Consider the following 18,666-nt stretch of genomic DNA (forward strand, 5'->3'; position numbering starts at 1 on the left):
AGGAAAGTGGTATCAGCTCCCATGGAGGGAGGCTCCATCCTGGCTCTTCCTGTCGCGCCTAGAGCGGGATTAGCTAAACAACATTGCCACTTGCCGGCTGGATGCCGTTACTGCACGAACACCAACTCAAAGAGGGCTTCAGGGAAAAACAGTCATCCCTCCCTGCATCGTGGTTTTTCATAAAGCAATTTCGTAAAAATTATTGCTGTTTGGTGATTGAATACGACCTATTATTAGTAAAGAAAAATGCATGTTTAAGCAAACTGCACTTATCCTTGGCCTAAATTAAGCATTTGAATCACAAAAATGGCAAAAATGAAGTAATACACAAACAGAAGGCAGAAGAAACACTCACCCATAAGCCAGAGGAAGCCAACCGTCACACACAAAGTTGGACTTCTGGACACACTTGAAGGAAGGCAGACATTGCGGCTGTAGGGCACCATTACGGAATACATGGAGGACGACGTGGAGGAGGAAAATAGGACGACAGCAGCAATATGTTCTCACAAGGATACAAAAACACTACAGTACAGCAGAACGGTGCTTGAGCTTTGAGAGTGTTTAAACAAGAGGGAAATGTGATGAAACGTTAATGCCTGTCTGAGAAAAGTGTATAAAGTGTACGGTGAGGGCTTTTTCAGCCTGAAAGCATATAGAATCATTGTCAGCAAATAAAGTTGGCTACTTATTGCGGGCTATTTTGGAAACCTATCCCCCGCGATAAACGAGCGAACGCTGTGATGGATATGGGGGATGTGCAAATAAGATGGTTGCTAAAATGTAACCTTTGTGGGATTGTGTATGTTTACTTCTTTGCCAGGCAGAGCAAAGTTAAGCTACTCCCCCTACACTCCATCAAAAACCTCTTGAATTATTTTCTTTCATATTAAGCGGCGCTAGGTGTCACTTTTGTTTTCTTTTGCGTGGATTCTGCTACCTCTGAGAGCCAGCAAAGATGCGCATTGCCGTGGCATTCTTGACAGTAGCAGGCCGCGAGCAGGAACAGTGGCGTGCAGATGGCAAGCGCTCACGCTCTTTTTTTTCCTCTCCATTGCTTAAACAGACAAAAGCTAGCTGAGGGACCGGGGGGGTAGGGAGGGCTGTCTGCTGAACGTGCCAGGGAAGAGTAGGTACTTGGCACAAGTAGCAGAAACAATTAGCGTCATATAAGCACAGGCCCCAAGCTGTGTGGGGCGGGGCGGGGCGGGGCGGGGGAGAGAAAAAGATGGCGGCGGAACACAGCAGTGAGAGGATCCCGCACGTTTTTTGGGAGACGACTCGCGTCACGGCTCATTTACCTGATGCACTGCGCTTGTTTGTGCATTCTTCATGAGAACGCAGGCAGAGGAAGCACCGTGTCCTTGGAGAAAACTCCCACATCCCACTCGCATCACCACTTTCCCCATCCTGCCTCCAAGCCGGGATCGGAAGCGCGCCTCGCGCAAAACAATCCTCCGATACAAAACACAGCTCATTAGATTTTACTTGCTTTGAAGGTGAACATAAATACTGCATGGTGTAGATGTTTGCACATGCAGGAAAGCTCATGAGGGTCAGAATACAAAAGAAATACAAGAAACAGAGAGAATTGCAACTTCTGTCATTAAAAAATGGTGGTTTGCGCCTTTAAATACTTGGGTAGATACGGCACAAATGGAAATACAACACATTCAGTTCTACAGAAGTGCATTCATTTCAGTACGTCCCTGCAGGGGCATCACGAGACACTCAGTTCGCGAGATGAGACGATACACGAGATTGCGTCTACGAGAACGAGACATTACTTTTAAGAAAAATACAATGAAAAAATATAAAACTATATTGCAATCTATTCATATAATTTCCACTATGTGACACTCTCCTGCTTTAATTTTATTTTCCAAAAATGTCAACATTCGTCTTGTAAATTTTCTTCTCGTAATATTTATATTTTTTTCCCATACAATTTTGTCTTTATTCCCATATTAGAACATTTTCCCCAACCTATTTTCCAAAAATTACAGCTTTTTTTTTTGGTTTGATTTCATAATATTATGACAAAAAAAAAACATAACATATTTTTGCTGTAAAATGTCACCTCTGTGCTCCATCATTTTCCCTCATAATATTAGGAGTTTCCTATGAGAATTGTTATTATTTTCACTTTATTCTCCTAAAATTATTTTTTTTCCATTTCTGCTGGGGTTTTTTTTAATTTTTCAACAATTTCAACATTCTTCCTGTAAATTTTCTTCTCGTAATATTGTGACTTTATTCCCGTAATATTTTGACTTTATTCTTGTAACATTAGTGTTTTTTTGCTGAAATATATATAACTTCTTAGTATAGCTACATGTGTTGCATCCTTTCGTTTTCACCATGTGGCCCTGGCCTAACCGATTACTCGATTAATCGAAACGACAAGCTCCAGATTAATTGACTGAGAAAATAATCGTAAATTGCATCAGAAAAGAACAAGAAGCGATCCTTTCTTACCGTCGTCTTGTTTATTCTTCCCCCCTTTGGAAAGGTTTGGACACCCCCGTTCTACTCCCTGGACAAAGCACAAGGAATCACATATCACTGGAAATTACAGGATGTCCTCTTGGCAGCACAAGTCTTATTATTGGAGAGTGTTTTGTATTTGAAATGACACCGTGAAAGACTTTTCCCCAAACCTATCTACGTCCTACAAACCCTATAAACTAAACTCTTAATACCTATCATTGTTGTTACTATTATTGTTTTGATGACGTGTTTAAAATACACTTTAAAGACAAAACGGGATGTATTTTTAATTCTACGTCAACCAAAACCCGCCAACCGGAACAAAACCCGGAAGTCGTGACGTCACCAACAGGCGACAACTACATTAGCCAGTAGCAAGCTAGCAAAACAAACTAACATCGATAAAACTTTTCTGTGACGAGAGAGCAAAGCTTTGCCTATCTGATGTAGATGTCCGATGTGTTTTAGTCCCCAACATGAAGAATTAGTTTTGTAAAAAGCCCCCACATTTGTGTGCCGAGCGTAAAAGTAAGGTAAGGTAACGGAAATACAGGTGGTGGCCAATGAATGGAGACCACTGAACTACTGGAAGGTGCGTCCCTGCTGACCGCATGAAGCCATTGGTCGGCCATCTTGCTTCACCCAAAAAAGCACACGCATACACATACATGTATCTTAATTCACGACATTTATTATGTTTCGGTGTAAAAATTAACGCGAATTAAGAAAAATTCCATTGAAACAGAGTAAATTTACTAGACCCAAATCTCAAAATTTCCCTCCAGTTGAAGTTTTTTTCCTACCTCTATGGTGTGAAATTACAATGTATAACAAGTCCATTTCAGTGTTCACAAGGTATTTGTTATGATAAGGATCTACGTAGTATCAAAGTTAAATGCAACGCATACCTTTAGAAGATGATCGCGAAAGTCAAATATTGTTGGAACTGCATTTTGTCGTAATCTAACAGTCTGGCCGGTCCTGTCCAAGTTCTCCTCGGTGAAATGACTTGAACAGAGTTGCGATCTGGCTGCAGGAATCCACCTGTCTCTCCGCATATTTACTACCCATTGCTTTAGAAGTTGAACATTGCAGTGTGGAAATCTAAAGGAGAATAAGGGCTCATTTACAACTACTTAGATGAATAGATGCTTACAGATTTAAAATATATATATTTTTTTAACTATTTTTTATTATTTATAAGCATTTACCTACCTGTGAAATGTAAGTCCCTTCTCGCGATTTTCACGAGTATCACGATTTGTGCAATTAATAGCAGCACGAGACGGCATCTCGAACTCATTTTAGTTGTGCGCCTTTCTTGTTTTGGGTGAAACAACATGGCGACTTCTATACTTCTTGTGGCTTCAAGCCTCCAATGCGCAGCAAGCGATCGGGGTCTCCAGTTATAGAGTTCAGTGATGGAGACCCACGGGTGCTTGGGCTCGTTACAATGACCATACAGTGAAGACATTCTATTCACTCTTGCAGAGATAACTCCAAATATCATTTGGTTGAAGTAAATTTGAGCCCCTAGTTAAATAAATTGCATATTTAAATCCCATTTACAATATGCTTCTAACATTAATAACTAACTTTCACTATTTCCCATTACTGTATTATCATTACCCTGCTTTGCTTTGATTGGTTGGCAGATAACCCCCTTTTCCATACTCCCCCTTCCCTCGTCGTCCCTGTGAAAGGTCAAACAGTGTAACCAAACAAACATGACTCAGTCCTTTTCTTCGGCAGGAGAACATGGCTGCACACGCCAGATGTCTGCTCTTCATCGGATTGTCTGTTCTACTAACAGGTATGAAGCGCAGCACTTTGCATATCATTTGGGGGGGGGGTGACCCTGGTGTTGTCTTGAAGGTGCAGGAAAGTCTGCGTATGTGGGAAAGAGTCACGGCAGCGGAAAGGACAATTCGGTGCTGCAGTATGTCGTGAACAACTCGCTGAGGGAACATCCTGTCCTCACCAAACTCAGACTGGTAAATAGACAACATTACCATTCGTTGAATCAAGGTTGACAAAAGTACATTTACATTCATTTCACAGCAAACCAAAATAATGCCCAGCACCTGTACTCGAAAATGTATCTGAGCAGTTCGCATCATGACCACTAGAGGGTGATGAAGAGAAACTTTGAGCTGCTGCACTCAACAAATGACATCTTCAACATTTTATTCAGTTGGAATATTCACAAAAAACATCTTCAGTGTGATTTCCAGCACCCTTAATGCAAAGGTTGATGCACTTTGCAAGATCCACGCTGACGTGGTGCAACACCTCCACATTTCCTTTGTGTCCAGACTTTAGAGACGCTCTTAGTCTTTTTCTACCCAATCAAGCAAAAAAACGATTTGCAAGTTAAAGAAAAGTGTTGCAAACAAAACAATCATTTGCAGCCAAAGAAATTTTGGTGAGCAAAAAAAAACAAGATTTGCAAAAGAAACTTCAGAGTTTGCAAATAAAAGCTAAAAGTTTTTGTTTGCAAATCTTTTTTTTCTTGCAAATTATTTTTTACTTGCAAATCTTTTTTTTGTGCTTTTTTTTATTGCAAACTGTTTTTTTGCTTGCAAAACTTTTTTTGCATTTTTTTCTTGCAGATTGTTTTTTGCTTGCAAGTTTTTTTTTTGCATTTTTTTTATTGCAAACTATTTTTGTGCTTGCAAATATTTTTGGACATTTTTTTCTTGCTAATTGTTTTTTTGCCTGCTAATATTTTTTGCATTTTTTCGCTTGCAAAACGTTTTTTTTTGCTTGCAAATGTTTTTTTGCATTTTTTTTGTTGGAAATTGTTTTTGCTTGCAAATGTTTTTTTTGCATTTTTTTTCTTGGAAATTGTTTTTTGCTTGCAAATGGTTTTTTTGCATTTTTTTCCCTTCCCTTGCAAAACGGTGGTTTTTGCATTTTTTGGCTTGAAAATTGTTTTGCTTGCAAATTATTGTTTGCTTGCAAATAGTTTTTTGCCTTTTTTGCATTTTTTTAAATTTGCAAAGCGTTTTTTTTTTGCGGTTTTTTGCAGTTTTCTCTTGCAAATTGTTTTATGCATGTTCATTTTTTTTGCCTGCAAATCCTTGCTTTGCTTGCTAGAATAAAAAGAAAGACACCGACATCTCTGCGTGCACCGTGTGTATTGTAGTATTTTGTGATATTTCCTTTCAGAGAACTCTGGAGGACGAGAGCAGCAGCATGATGGTAGCGAGTGAACAAGCCCAGCTCATGGCTAATCTCATGAAACTCATCAACGGCACGAGAGCTATTGAAATCGGTGAGCTTACGCAAAACCATGATCATTACTACCTGTTTTTTTTACGTTTATATTTTATTTATTATTTATAGTTATTTATATCTTTTTTCTGATTTATTTGATGTGTTTATGCATTATATTTGTATTATGAATGAATATATTTGCACCCTGCAGGGATGTACACGGGGTATAACGCACTCAGCATGGCGCTGGCCATGCCGGATAACGGACACGTGGTAGCGTGTGAAACAAACGACGTCTACGTGGACATCGCCAAACCATTTTTTCAAGAGGTGACGCTTTATGAACATCGGTCATGAAACAGCCTGACCAAAATAAAGAAAAACAATGGGACACAATATAGCAAAAGACAACCATGCAATAAAGAAAAGCGTTTATTAAAAGATGAAGAAGCGCAGTGTTAAATAAATATGAAGGCTGAACCAATCGGATCACTGATCCCGCCCACCGCTGCTTTGATTGGTGATCTTGACATTTCTGTCATTCGTGTCGTATTCTCGCCTGAATGATTCATCAGTAAAATTAGCATCATAATTAGTTACAATTAAAGTCATTGATGGACAATTTAAAAATGATTTTCTTAATTTGTACATTATTATTTATATTAATAATACATTCAAATATATATCAATTAAAATAGTTATGTTTATATGTATCTATTATAATTTCATTTGTTTATTATAAATTCATATAATAAATGTAAATATTATATTATTTCCTATTTCAAGGAATTCATATTTTAATTGAACAAAAAAATTCCAGATTTGCAAATAAAAGCTCTTTTTGCTTGCAAATGTTTGCTTGCCAATCTTGTTTTGTTTTTTGTTTTTTTTGCTTGCAAATCAATGCGCTGCTCAGCGTCATTTATTTATTGACCCATAAAAGTTGTATTTTTTCCACGCAGGCAGGAGTGGAGCGTAAGATAGAAGTGCGACTCCAAAGGGCGATGACCACGCTCAGTAAGAACTTTTTGTATTTCCCATCAACTTATCAATTTTCATCTTTCATTTCCTTTTGTTTTTTGTTTATAGATGAACTGCTAGCAGCTGGAGGGAATGGAACCTTTGACTTTGTCTTCATTGATGCTGACAAAGCCAACTATGATGGATACTACGAAAAGTCCTTAGAGCTCATTCGGAAAGGGGGCATCATCGTTGTTGATAACGTAGGTGACATCTTCTAGAACTTTGTACGACCGGTGGGAGGCCTCAGGGAAGACCCAGGCCAGCCTGCATAGTCTCTCAACTGGCCTGGGAACACCTCGGGATCCGCCGGGAGGAGCTGGACGAAGTGCTGCCTCCATGACCCCACCTCAGATAAGTGGAAGAACATGTCTTCTCATTGTGTGTGTCTGAAGGTGCTATGGGGCGGCAGGGTTGTGGATCCAGCGCCTGACGACGCGACCTCCAGGACGCTGGATGCTCTCAATAAGAAGCTCCACAAGGACCAGAGGATCCACCTGAGCATGATCACGGTGGGGGACGGGCTGACCATCGCCATTAAACGATAAACGGCATCCAACGTGGTTTGTGTAGCCCTCATTAGCGACCGACAAACTGCTAATCAAATGAGAGGAACCGGGCCTGTCACGTCTGGGAATCCTCCAGCCCACGTGCCATATTTGGACCGGAAGAGCAATTGATGCAGTCTACCAGGAAATTTTAAAACAAATAAAGCTTAAAAAAAAAGTAACATACAAGAAATGTGTTTTGTTGTTTTAACAGGCCCGATAGGAAACCCGTTGAAAAATATGAAGAATGTACATTTTGCACTGTCGGATCTTAAGGAGGTTCCAAGTAGAGCTTCAAAATGCAAAAAGAAGAGCAATTTATGGCGAAGAAGCATAAAAGTGAAATAGGCTGCTCATCAAAAGTTTTACAGCACCGCCTTCAAAAGGCAAAATGTTGGCAAAAACGTGGATTGAATGTGATTTAGTGTCATGATTGATGTCTTGATGGCAAAGGCAAAAAAGCTTTCTTTGAAGGCGGTTGGATTGAGCTGCATAACGCGCCGTTGCTGCTGAGGTTGGATGCAGTAAGACAGTCATTTCAAACTTCTTCAGACATCCTGAGGCTCCTGGAACAAAAAAAAGTCAAGCGATAAACCCAAAAAATGAGTTAGCTCAGTAGCTCGCTATGCTAGCAGCAGCCGTTGTCTCATGTCCCCGCCGTGATCCCGTAGCCTGCTTATTGTCAACAAAGAATAATAGGAGCGTAAAGGTAACTATAGTGATGTTACTTCATGTCTACAGGGCTCTAATTTAGTTAAAAATCATCTTTAAAAAGTCATAGCTTGAACACTAAAAATATTCAATTTAATTATATAATAAGAGGTGTGTGATAATTATCGGGCTGATACGAGGGAATTGACGTTATACCGATAAATCTGATTCTTCTTCTTTTCCTTTGGGGTTGCCACAACGAATCAACTGCCTCCATCTAAGGCTGTCTTCTGCATCCTTTTCTCTCACACCAACTACCTTCATGTCCTCTTTCACTACATCCACTACATCCTCTAACATGTGCTGCCCTCTGATGTACTCATTCCTGATCCTATCCTTCCTGGTCACTCCCAGAGAGAACCTCAGCATCTTCACCTCTGCTACCTCCAGCTCTGTCTCCTGTCTTCTCCTCATGGACACTGTCTCTAGACCAAACACCACCACAGTTTTGTACACTTTTCCTTTCATTTTAGCTGAAACTCTTCTATCACACATCACACCTGACACTTTTCTCCACCCGTACCATCCTGCCTGTACACACTTTTTCCACCTCTTTTCCACACTCTCCATTGGTGTGGACTGTTGACCCTAAGTACTTCAAATCCTCCACCTTCTTGATGTCTTCTCCCTGTAAGCTCACTCTTCCACTTGGGTCCTCTCATTCACACACATGTACTCTGTCTTACTGCGCTAACCTTCATTCCTCTCCTTTCCAGGGCAAACCTCCACCTCTCTAGCTTCTCCTCCACCTGTTCCCTGCTCTCACTGCAGATCACAATGTCATCTGCAAACATCATAGTCCATGGAGATTCCTGTCTAACCTCGTCTGTCAGTCTGTCCACCACCATAGCCAACAAGAAGGGGCTCAGAGCTGATCCCTGATGCAGTCCCACCTCCACCTTGAACTCCTCTGTCACACCTACAGCACACCTCACCACTGTCTTCCAGTCCTCATACATGTCCTGCACCGCTCTAACATACTTCTCTGCCACTCCAGACTTCCTCACACAATAGCACACTTCCTCTCTGGGCACCCTGTCATAAGCTTTCTCCACATCGACAAAAACACAATGCAGCTCCGTCTGGCCTTCTCTGTACTTCTCTATCAACATCCTCACAGCAAATACTGCGTCTGTAGTACTCTTTTTTGGGCATGAAACCATACTGCTGCTCATACCGCTAAATCTGATTAAACATTAAAAATAGCTCCGGTATCTAAATAGTTTAAAAAAACGCTCCAGTGAGGCAAATCTGTATTGTGCAGGGGAGTGAATCAAGCGGTCCTTTGTCCTCCTGTTCGGTCTGTCGTAACGTCCTGATCTCGCTTGCTAACGTTCACTTTAAGAGGAAGGTTCTACCAAACGCTCCACGATGAGTGGGGGGGGAACATCTAGCACACAAAAACCCTATCAGCCACCTAAAACGTTTGAAAAATGCAAACGGTTTGCCAGAGATATCCGTGGCCTCACACTGGCTGCTCGGAGCCTGTGTCCAAATATAGTGCGCTTGGCTGGGCCACAGCAGGTGCAACCCTAACCCCCCCCCCCCCCCCCAAAATTGTTGAAAAATAACAATTGTCTGGTACCAATTAACGAGGGACTTGTACATTTAGTTATGTGGGATTCAAGAGCACGTATTAATAAATGTGATCGGGTTCCAAGTCAGTACAGGAGACAGTCGGCATTTGGAGTTGAGACTTTATTGAAAAGTTAGCAAACACAAAAGGACCTCCACGTAGAAGAAGGTGACTTACACTTAACTCTTCTTTGAGATTTCATAGTTTGGCTGTTGAGAACTCCCAACGCGTTTGCTCGCTCGGTCGGCCAAGATGAACCCAAAAACTGCCGAGTTGAAGGTTCTGATGGCGGACGGGTCGCAGAGCTTCAGCTCGCCCTAGTGTGTGTTTGTGTGTGAGCGGAAGGAGGGAAGGATTTATTTGGACAGCAAAGGAAGCCTGGTGTATTTTTAAAACTGAGGAATATCAGATGTAGTGACACCACTGGACTATTCGATGATTATGGCAGTGCTGGACAGGAACATGAGATTACGTTTAAGATATAAATAATACAAAGAAAAGCACCGGCGTGACGCAGTGCTCAGAGTTTGTCGCTGTAGCCTTTGAACCCGATCTCTTCCAGATGTCCCCCGCTTGCTGGTTGGGAAATAACGTTAAGGCCAAATTTGCTTCTGATATTCCGGAGTTCCTTAGTGTGGGAGGAAAGCGCTTTAGGCTTCCAGTTCCAAGCCCAGACCCAGCTTGTGGCCTCCGGCGTTGATGTTCTTCCCGTCCACCAGGCCAGCCAGGGTGAGTTTCACACCTGTGCAGGTAGAGGAGCTGACGTTAGGCACCACTACACCACCCACTCACACACACACCCTGTGCTGGCCTCTCATTAGCACCACACGGCTGTAGGCGACCACCCGATGTGGTTTTGTCGAGTAGCTTCATAAGACCACCTTATGGAGGCGGAAGTGAGAAGTCGTACAATCAAGTCAAAATAAGAGAAATCGGTTGTAATCGAAGGAGAAAAAGTCGTCATTTTATGAGGAATATGCGGACAAATAGTAGCATAAAGTTGAACTATTAAACGTTTTTTTTAAGTCGTGATATGAAAAAAAATGAACAAAGATGTCATTTTTGGAAAATTCAGTTGAGGAAAAAGCTATGAGAATGAAATGTAAATATTACGGGAATAAAGTTTTACAAGAGAACATTTCTGAAGAATATCGGAGACGGCTGTTGAAATATTTGGGGGGAAAAAAAACAGCAAAAATGTAAAAAGTGGAGCAGACGTTGGTAAAAAGCTTTGACCTTCATGACGAAGCTGAGATGCACGTATGAACTTCTTAGCGTATCTTCACATGAGCTCTATGAGGTGTCTCCAATGTCTCCAAGTGTAAAAGCATGTGTTTGAAGGGTGTGAGAGAAGGAAGTGTCGTCAAAGGTAAAAGTTTGATGAGGTCACCTGGTCTAAGAGTCTGGGTGTATCCGATCCCCACCAGGCTGTTGTTGTTCACCTTTGCCTGCAAAAGAAGACGCGTTGAAGCCGTCTTGCAGGTGAAATGTTCCGCACGCCGCTCTTCCTGCGATGCGAGTAACTTACGCTAACGGAGGCGTCCTTGTCCAGCTGGTATTTAGCGGCGATGCCAAAGCGTGTGCTGTTGCTGCCAGCGGTCCACGCCAGGTTGACCGCAGTCTCCAGCTTGTCGCTGACCTTCTGGTAGATGGAACCTCCAAACTCCGCGCCGTCGTTGCTTTACGGACAGCGGGAACATCAGTGAGATGAACTCCTGACCGAGACGTCGCACGTTAGCGTACTCACACGTTAGTATGCAGCTGGAAGTCTCCCGTCTTGTAACCGATGGCAAAGTTGTTCTGCGTCATCTTGGACTTGGCGGTGTCAAAGGTCATCTGGTACCCGGCCAGCCAGCCCTCGTAGCCCACCACGCCCGCTCCGTGGATGGTGGGGCCGGCGAAATCGAAGTCCACGTCGCAGCCCAGGTTGACGTACTCGCGCTTGTAGGCGGTCTTGACCTTGCCGCTCTTCTTGCTGTGGGGCCGCACGGGTGACGCCGCGTTCATACGGACAGGAAATCACACACAAAACACGACCAACGCATCAGCATCGCTCCATCATCACACTCTTCCATGGCTTCACACGCCACATCCGCCTTAACCCGGCACATGCTGGCTTTTCCCATTCTTAGCATGACTCCTGAGTGCACCGCCCACCTCCACATGCATCCTATGGCCTTCAACGCATCACAGCTTCTCTTGTGTACAAAAAAACAACATGTGAAATCTTTTACCCTCAGCAACTCACGTCTTCTACATGTGGAATGGGGCAGCACGGGGGCACAGTCTCAAAATCACAATTTACAAGGAAAACTTACAAAATAACATTAAAAAAAATTCAAAAGCAAAAATGGAATGTCGTGATATTCTGGGAAGAAAATTTACGATAAGTAAAAATTGTTGGAAAATTAAAACAAACATGACAGAAATGGACAGCTGTAATTTTATAATAATAATCTTGCTATATGATATACATATATATGATATACACATACACACACACACCACCTGCCTATAGCGGCCACTTTTGCCGTCTCCCTTTAGTGGCCACTATAGACAGGTTTGACTGTGTGTGTGTGTGTGTGTGTGTGTGTATATATATATATAAAATCAATCATATCAATGAGATATGAGATGAAATAATGTCATTCTAGAAAACGTCATTTTTGGAAAATGAGGTTGGCAAAAAGTTATTTTATGGACATAGTCAAAATATTATGAAAAGAAGATTTACAAAGATGATTTAAGAAGGTTGAAATATTAAAAAAAAACAAAAAAACAGCAAAAATAGGGAGTAAGAGTAAAGGTGTAAGGTTGTATTACTACAGCAATCCCTCGTTATATCACCGTTTAATCACTCCCTCACTACATCGCAGTTCTTCAAAAAAATCCTGACTAAATGATGGTTGCCTATGCCGGCTATTAGTCCAAAAAGGTCCAAGCGATATGTAGTATTGTTGCCACGAGGCATCAGATATTATTAGATGACATGACCTTTCACACAGCATGGAGACTGGCGACCGAGCCGACATGCCATGGAAAGAAATACCAAATGAAAACAAGGTTTTCTTCTCATTCCGTGTGGAAATGGTACAGTTTTGGCTTCTTTGTCCTTACCCACGCTGTTTGAAACACTTTCTTATGTTTAGAATAATTAAGTGGTTATCTTGTTATGTCCCTGCAGTGATCCTGCATCCCACTCAATGTGACTTAAAGGATAGGAGGGTTAGGGGATGGGGGTGTTATTTCATGTCTACAGGGCTCTAGTAATGTTAACCACCATGAAGGAGGGATTGCTGTAAAAGACTATGCAGCATTGTTAGTTTCTAACTTGGCGTATGCAAGTGGACACCCCTGCTGTAGACTAAGAAGCATGTCACTATGTATTCTTTACTTGCGTATCTTGCTTGCTGCTGTAACAAGTGAATTTCCCTGCTGTGGGATTAATAAAGTACAATACAATGAAAGACGGCATTACCATACCCCGTATTTGGTGAGAAGGTTGTGTCAAAGGTTAACTTCAGTCCCTTGGCAATCTGTGAGGACCCATGAAGACCAAATGAGATGGTGCGTCATGAATATGATGAGTCTGCTTTAGTGCGTGCGTGCCGTCCTTGCCTGATCTTCGATGGTGATTTCTGTTCCCAGGGTGTTGTCGGTGTTCCACTTCTCAGTGAAGGTCAGGCCATACTCGGCCCGCTTGTATTTGGTTTCCAGGCTGCCTACGACCTTGCTGGTGTCTGTGTTGGAGGAACCCGATGTCTTGAATTCCTGCCAGAGAAAAGTCCCATGAAATTGCAGGAGAAAAACACCAACATGTACATCGCAAGGCTTGCTAGGGCGCGTCTGTCATCAGCAGGTTTGCTTTTTTTTAGGGTAGCAAAGATATGCAGAATGACATCACTGATGAGCACAATGCATCCCACACAGCACCACCCCCAGTTGTTTGGGCTTTGAATGCCACTCCATCTATGACGTGCCATTACGTATCTAGCTAGCCTAGCTAGCAACAACAACAAAACAAAGTACAGTGGAACATCATTCATTGCTTGCACGTTTACTTGTGACGTGAGGACAATAATCAAGGAACCTATGGCAGTTTGACAAGGTTTTCCTCAATGTGTGCAACATTTCAGATGGTTCATTTTGGTGGTCGTGGCGAGGACCAAACAACAGTAAAAAATGAAGGAGCTTGTACGGCACTTCCTTTCATATTGCCCAAACAGCCCGCCTTCCTTTTTTAATTGATGTGGACATGACTACCCCCCTGCTTTTGCCAAGACACGCAGCCGATACGATGTTGACATAACCTGCCTGATTCTTCATACAAATGACCCCGTTTGGAGGTCAATGACGAGGCACTTTTTACTCAAGCTCACAACACTGCCACAGTCACAATAACAGACAGGAAGGATGGCGAAGTGTTGCAGAGGCGACTTACAATACTTTGTATCCAAGTAGTCCACAAATGTGCACTACACGGGTTACGATACAATGTAAAACCACATTTATTTTAAAAACCAACATTACCATTCCATTCTACGGTTACATTTGTTCCGATGTGTAAAAGAGCACATTATACCCGCATGCACTAAGTAAGGCCACAGGAAACATTCAGGCACAAATGTACGACAAAAATAAATACATTTTACTAAATAATTAGTCTGATTTGATGTAAAATTACAGCAATTTTGGAAATATGGGCCATTATTTTATTTTTAAAAATAATATACAGTTAGAAATCCCACAGTTCTTGCATGTTTATGTTGCTAACCTGTCCCACATTGTTGGACGGTCCTTGAACGCACCATGTCACTTTGTCCCACACTGCACAGATAGACTACTATACTGTATTTGTACACTTTTTCTTTCACCTCATGTTTGCTCCCAAATGCTGATACTATGTGGGAACGCATGAAGGTAAGATGTGAGGTCCTTCTGTGTGCTAGTGTGCATATTTGTCCAGGCTGGTACTGGTGGATGGTGGCTCTGGATTCATGTGGCGCTTTTAATTTGACATTTGACACAATACATCATAAATAAGATCAATTATAAAGCTATAATGTACGTATGCTTTGCTGATGTGTTGAAAATCTTTCCCAGTGACTAGCTAGTGCGCTGCTAATGCTAGCATGCCGCTAATGCTAGTTACATCCATTGTGGTCTTCAGTCATCTTCAGTCTAAATAAAATATACATTTTAAAAAGTCTGTACCACTGGTAACTACTGTTACCACTAGCTAGTAGCTTTTTAGCCAATCAAAAGTGTCAAGTAGGCGTGTCACGATAACAAATTCTGCCGGTCGATCATTGTGCCCACTGACCTTTTACAATGTCTGGTTGTGCATCAAAGGAAGCGCTCTTAAAAATGTACATTATGCAAAACATTAATTCATTCATTCATTCATTCCTGGAGAGATGAAGATCAAATATGACTGGCACCATGCATGCTGTTTCACACAAACCGCATGAAAGCGGATTAACGGTGCAACGTCCATGGCGGCGCGCGCGCGCATAAGCGAGCTTACCACTCCACTGGCCGACTTGGTCTTGACGTCAAGCTTCACCAGGCCAAACCCTGAAAACAAAGAGTCGTTTTTCTATCAAGTGGCGTCAGAGTAGAACTCGGCAGCTGAGAAACCACGTCAAACATCTGCGCGGCTCGTACCGTAGCCCTTGTTGAAGATGTCCTTTGCGGACTTGCCCAGATCAGCGTATGAAGGAGGCACGGCCATTGCTTCTGCACACATGGGTGGGGGGGGTGTTAGCAAAACACAAGAATTCAACTGAATTGAGCTTGATTTGCCATAAATTACAAACTTGAAAGCTTCTGTGAATATCAAATGGCAGAGATGGAACTTTTAAAGACTTGAACTCCACTGATGTCAAGGCCAAGACCCACGGGCCATAAGCACTGTGCTACGTCACCTGGAATTAACGGGCATCGCATCCAGGCACGGGCCCGTATCAGACTGTGACGGTATGATAACCTTGGGCAACAATATCGCCGTTTGACAGTTTCACAGTATTGCAATTACAGCGCTAACATGTTATTTTATTAGAATAATAATATATTTTATTTATAGAGCGCTTTTCAAAAACTCAAAACAACATTTTGGAGACCATTGTTTTCATGAAGTGTACGGCATAAAATGTATGCCATATAACCATATTGAATGGGTGCATTTCTTTTGCAATATAGCGAGCGACACTGCCTGTGTTTTGTTTATATTTACTTTGCCGACCAAACGCCTCAGTAAGCATCGACTGTCGAAACTAAGGCTCCGCTGCCTGAGGCACCTCCGTCGGTAGTCCCCCCCAGTTGAGAAAACTGTCTGTCATCTGTGTTCGTGCGCTGACCTTGTTCATTCTGTTTAAAACTGAAGGTATTGCCACACTGGGGCTGAGAAACCATCGCTTCCATGCCTTTACTCATGTTAGCGTATGCTTCCTCACGAGGCCAATTTGCTGCTAGCACTCTGTATGCACTCACTAGTAGCCCCGCCTCCACAAAGACGCTGAACGAGAGGAGGGCCCACTCTCTGTTCATTCCGCTATAGAACCAATGCGCACAGACAGATGCCGAGTAAACCCTCTTGTCATCCGGCCTGTGTGGCACTGAGAGACGAGCAGATGAAACACGCACGCAGCGTGCACATGGCAATTTATGCATGTGTGACAAGCATATGTTTTCCAGTTACAATACGCCACCCTTGACAGAAATAACAAGGTTACGGCTAATATTCTTGTGAGAAACAAATAAATTGTCAATTTGAGGAGTGGGAATACTTTCCAAAATCTCATTCTGAGCATCCCAGCTGCAAACACACACACACACACACAAAACCCGCAATTCTTTCACCAATAAACAGCTTTGAAGTCAAATGCAATGAGAATTTTGACTGACCCCCTCCCGCACAAGCGCTAAGACATCAACCTCCAAAGTCCATTTGTCGTCGCCACTTCGCATTTAAACTCCTCTAAGTGACGTATCCATCCACTCCTGGCGTGTCGCAGTGGTGGCCTGACAGCCAGCGGACAAGGTTAATGTGCGACTGGGGAGAACGGGTCATTTTGCAGCCCCGGTCCAATCCAAGCTTCCTTCTTATCGTCAGATTGTTTAAAACTAAGGCGGGGTGGAGGAGTCACACGCTGGGGCGAATTAGTGGCACGTCAAAGTGATGGGAGCTGTCGAGGCGTGTCACTCGGCACAAACAGGCCGCAATGACGGTTAACTGACTAATAAGCCCTTACCCGGAAACGCTACTTAAGTCGATAAACCACACAGCGGCCCCTAAAGCGTTGAACATGTCTGACGGTTTTAAACACAACAGAATTTAATTATAACCACACATGAGTCAGACGCAGCATGCCCACCACCGCTAGCTTAGCTAAACCGCTAAAGCTCGCAGGAGTTACCGGCGTGTGCTCGGCAAGTTTGAGTGCGTCCTCCGGCGTGACAGCGACTACAGCAACAGTTCTACCGCAAGTCAAGGTGTCTCTTACCGGTTGTAGACGTGTCTAGAGGTGGACTAACGTGACTTTTAGGAGCGATGTTCCTCAAACCGCACTGGGCGAGGCAAGCGTCACCGGCTGGAGGACGAGCTGAAGGAGACTCCGCTGCAACGAAACCTGACCTATCACAATCGTGGAGTAGGACCAGGGCTGTCCACGGCTTTGCCTGAGTATAAAAAATTGTACTATATTCACTTTAATTTCGATGTAATATTTAAAGTGTCTTATGATAAATTTGAGGGAAATGTTATTTGCCTATCTCATATAGATATAGTAGATTTTATGTTTTTATATTCAGCTCATAGGCTGGCTTGCATAACAGAAATAGCTGGCAAGTGTCAACTTGTGGTAATTCAACTTTGCAATATGTATTTTTCTTCATATATTACTAAAGCATATAAGAAATATATTTCAAAACTGCAGGCAAAGGCAGACGGCCTCCGTCGACTTTTGATGACGTAATTATGTAACGCATGTAGGCATGGACATCTGGCCAAGGATGTGATGGAGGAATGTTGGGAGTATAATGCAACCAAAAGTAATAGCTTTGGGTGGGTAATTAAAGATAAAATAGATAAATATAACATTAAAAAATATACATATTAATAATTCTATACCCATAAGCAATATTCCTATCTGGCTATTTCCAAAACCTGAAGTAGATATATACATAACAGAGTAAAAAAAATAACTCTAAAGATAGTGAAAAAGGACATAAAGCAAGTCAATATATTACAAATAAATATTACAGTTATTTAGATATTTCTACAGATGGATGAAAAAGCGAAGAAGGGAAGGTGGGGATTAGAATCTATGTACCAACAATGAACTATAGCATCATTAAAAGATTACCTGACCAGCTCTCGGTTTATACAGCAGACATGATGGCAATGATTATAGGCTTGCAATGGATAGAGGAAATAAAACCAGATAGAGTGCTACGTTGTGTGGACTCTCTGGCAGCATTATATAGTATTAAAAAATATGGAATCAAGTCGAGACGATTTATTATTAGAAATACATCAAAACCTATTCCAACTATACATGTTAAAAATAGAAATAAGATTTTGCTGGGTGCCTGCACATGTAGGGGTGGAGGGGAATGAGGTGGCAGATAAAATGGCTAAAATGGGAATTAGAAGGAATGAAATTATAGATATACCTGCTGGTAAAGGCGAAGTAAAGGCAATAATCAAAAACAAATGATGGAGAAATGGCAAAATAGGTGGGACGAGGGTAGTAGCGGGAGAAAGTATTATAAAGTACAAAAATCTATCAGTGCACAAGGGGTGAAGAGAAAAAACAGAAAAGAGGAAATAGTGTTAACTAGGATGAGGCTCAATCACACCGGGTTAAATGACAAGATGTTTTTGACAGGGAAATGTAAATCAAAAGTATGTATGGAGTGTAAAAGTATAGAGAACGTAGAACACATATTACTACACTGCAAGAGATATAGGGAAGAACGTGTAACGTTAAGGAAAAGAATTAAGAAGATAGGAAGGGAATGAAGCATTGAGGGTATCTTAGGAACAGGTGGGGAGGGGGTAAGAGATATACAGAGGGCAGTGATAGAATATTTAAAGGA

General features: G+C 42.2%; 2 protein-coding genes and 1 long non-coding RNA gene across 4 annotated transcripts; 1 reads left to right on the forward strand and 2 right to left on the reverse strand.

Moving 5' to 3' along the window:
* Positions 1-2,355: 2,355 nt before the first annotated feature.
* Positions 2,356-3,794, reverse strand: LOC129193651 (uncharacterized). The gene is made up of 3 exons (XR_008573581.1): positions 3,706-3,794; positions 3,399-3,594; positions 2,356-2,536 (listed from the first exon to the last, which is right to left on the reverse strand). It is a non-coding gene; the product is annotated as an uncharacterized LOC129193651 (long non-coding RNA).
* Positions 3,795-4,143: 349 nt separating this feature from the next.
* LOC129193650 (catechol O-methyltransferase domain-containing protein 1-like) lies at positions 4,144-7,473 on the forward strand. Its single transcript, XM_054798062.1, has 7 exons — positions 4,144-4,303; positions 4,366-4,484; positions 5,662-5,767; positions 5,921-6,039; positions 6,672-6,726; positions 6,799-6,932; positions 7,125-7,473. The coding sequence occupies exons 1-7, from the start codon at positions 4,249-4,251 to the stop codon at positions 7,275-7,277; spliced, it is 741 nt and encodes a 246-aa protein (XP_054654037.1). The 5' UTR covers positions 4,144-4,248; the 3' UTR covers positions 7,278-7,473.
* Positions 7,474-9,667: 2,194 nt separating this feature from the next.
* On the reverse strand, positions 9,668-17,204 carry vdac2 (voltage-dependent anion channel 2). Of its 2 annotated transcripts, none has more exons than XM_054798057.1 (9): positions 17,070-17,204; positions 15,232-15,303; positions 15,092-15,141; positions 13,183-13,335; positions 13,048-13,100; positions 11,312-11,539; positions 11,093-11,243; positions 10,955-11,012; positions 9,668-10,306 (listed from the first exon to the last, which is right to left on the reverse strand). In XM_054798057.1, exons 2-9 carry the CDS (start codon positions 15,296-15,298, stop codon positions 10,215-10,217), a joined length of 852 nt encoding a protein of 283 aa, XP_054654032.1. In that variant the 5' UTR covers positions 15,299-15,303; positions 17,070-17,204; the 3' UTR covers positions 9,668-10,214. The 2 variants fall into 2 exon arrangements, with proteins under 2 accessions (XP_054654032.1, XP_054654033.1); XM_054798058.1 differs by having other exon boundaries at positions 15,232-15,300; positions 17,070-17,164.
* Positions 17,205-18,666: the final 1,462 nt, after the last annotated feature.

Source organism: Dunckerocampus dactyliophorus, chromosome 14, assembly GCF_027744805.1.
Source record: "Dunckerocampus dactyliophorus isolate RoL2022-P2 chromosome 14, RoL_Ddac_1.1, whole genome shotgun sequence".
Classification (NCBI taxonomy): Eukaryota; Metazoa; Chordata; class Actinopteri; order Syngnathiformes; family Syngnathidae; genus Dunckerocampus; species Dunckerocampus dactyliophorus.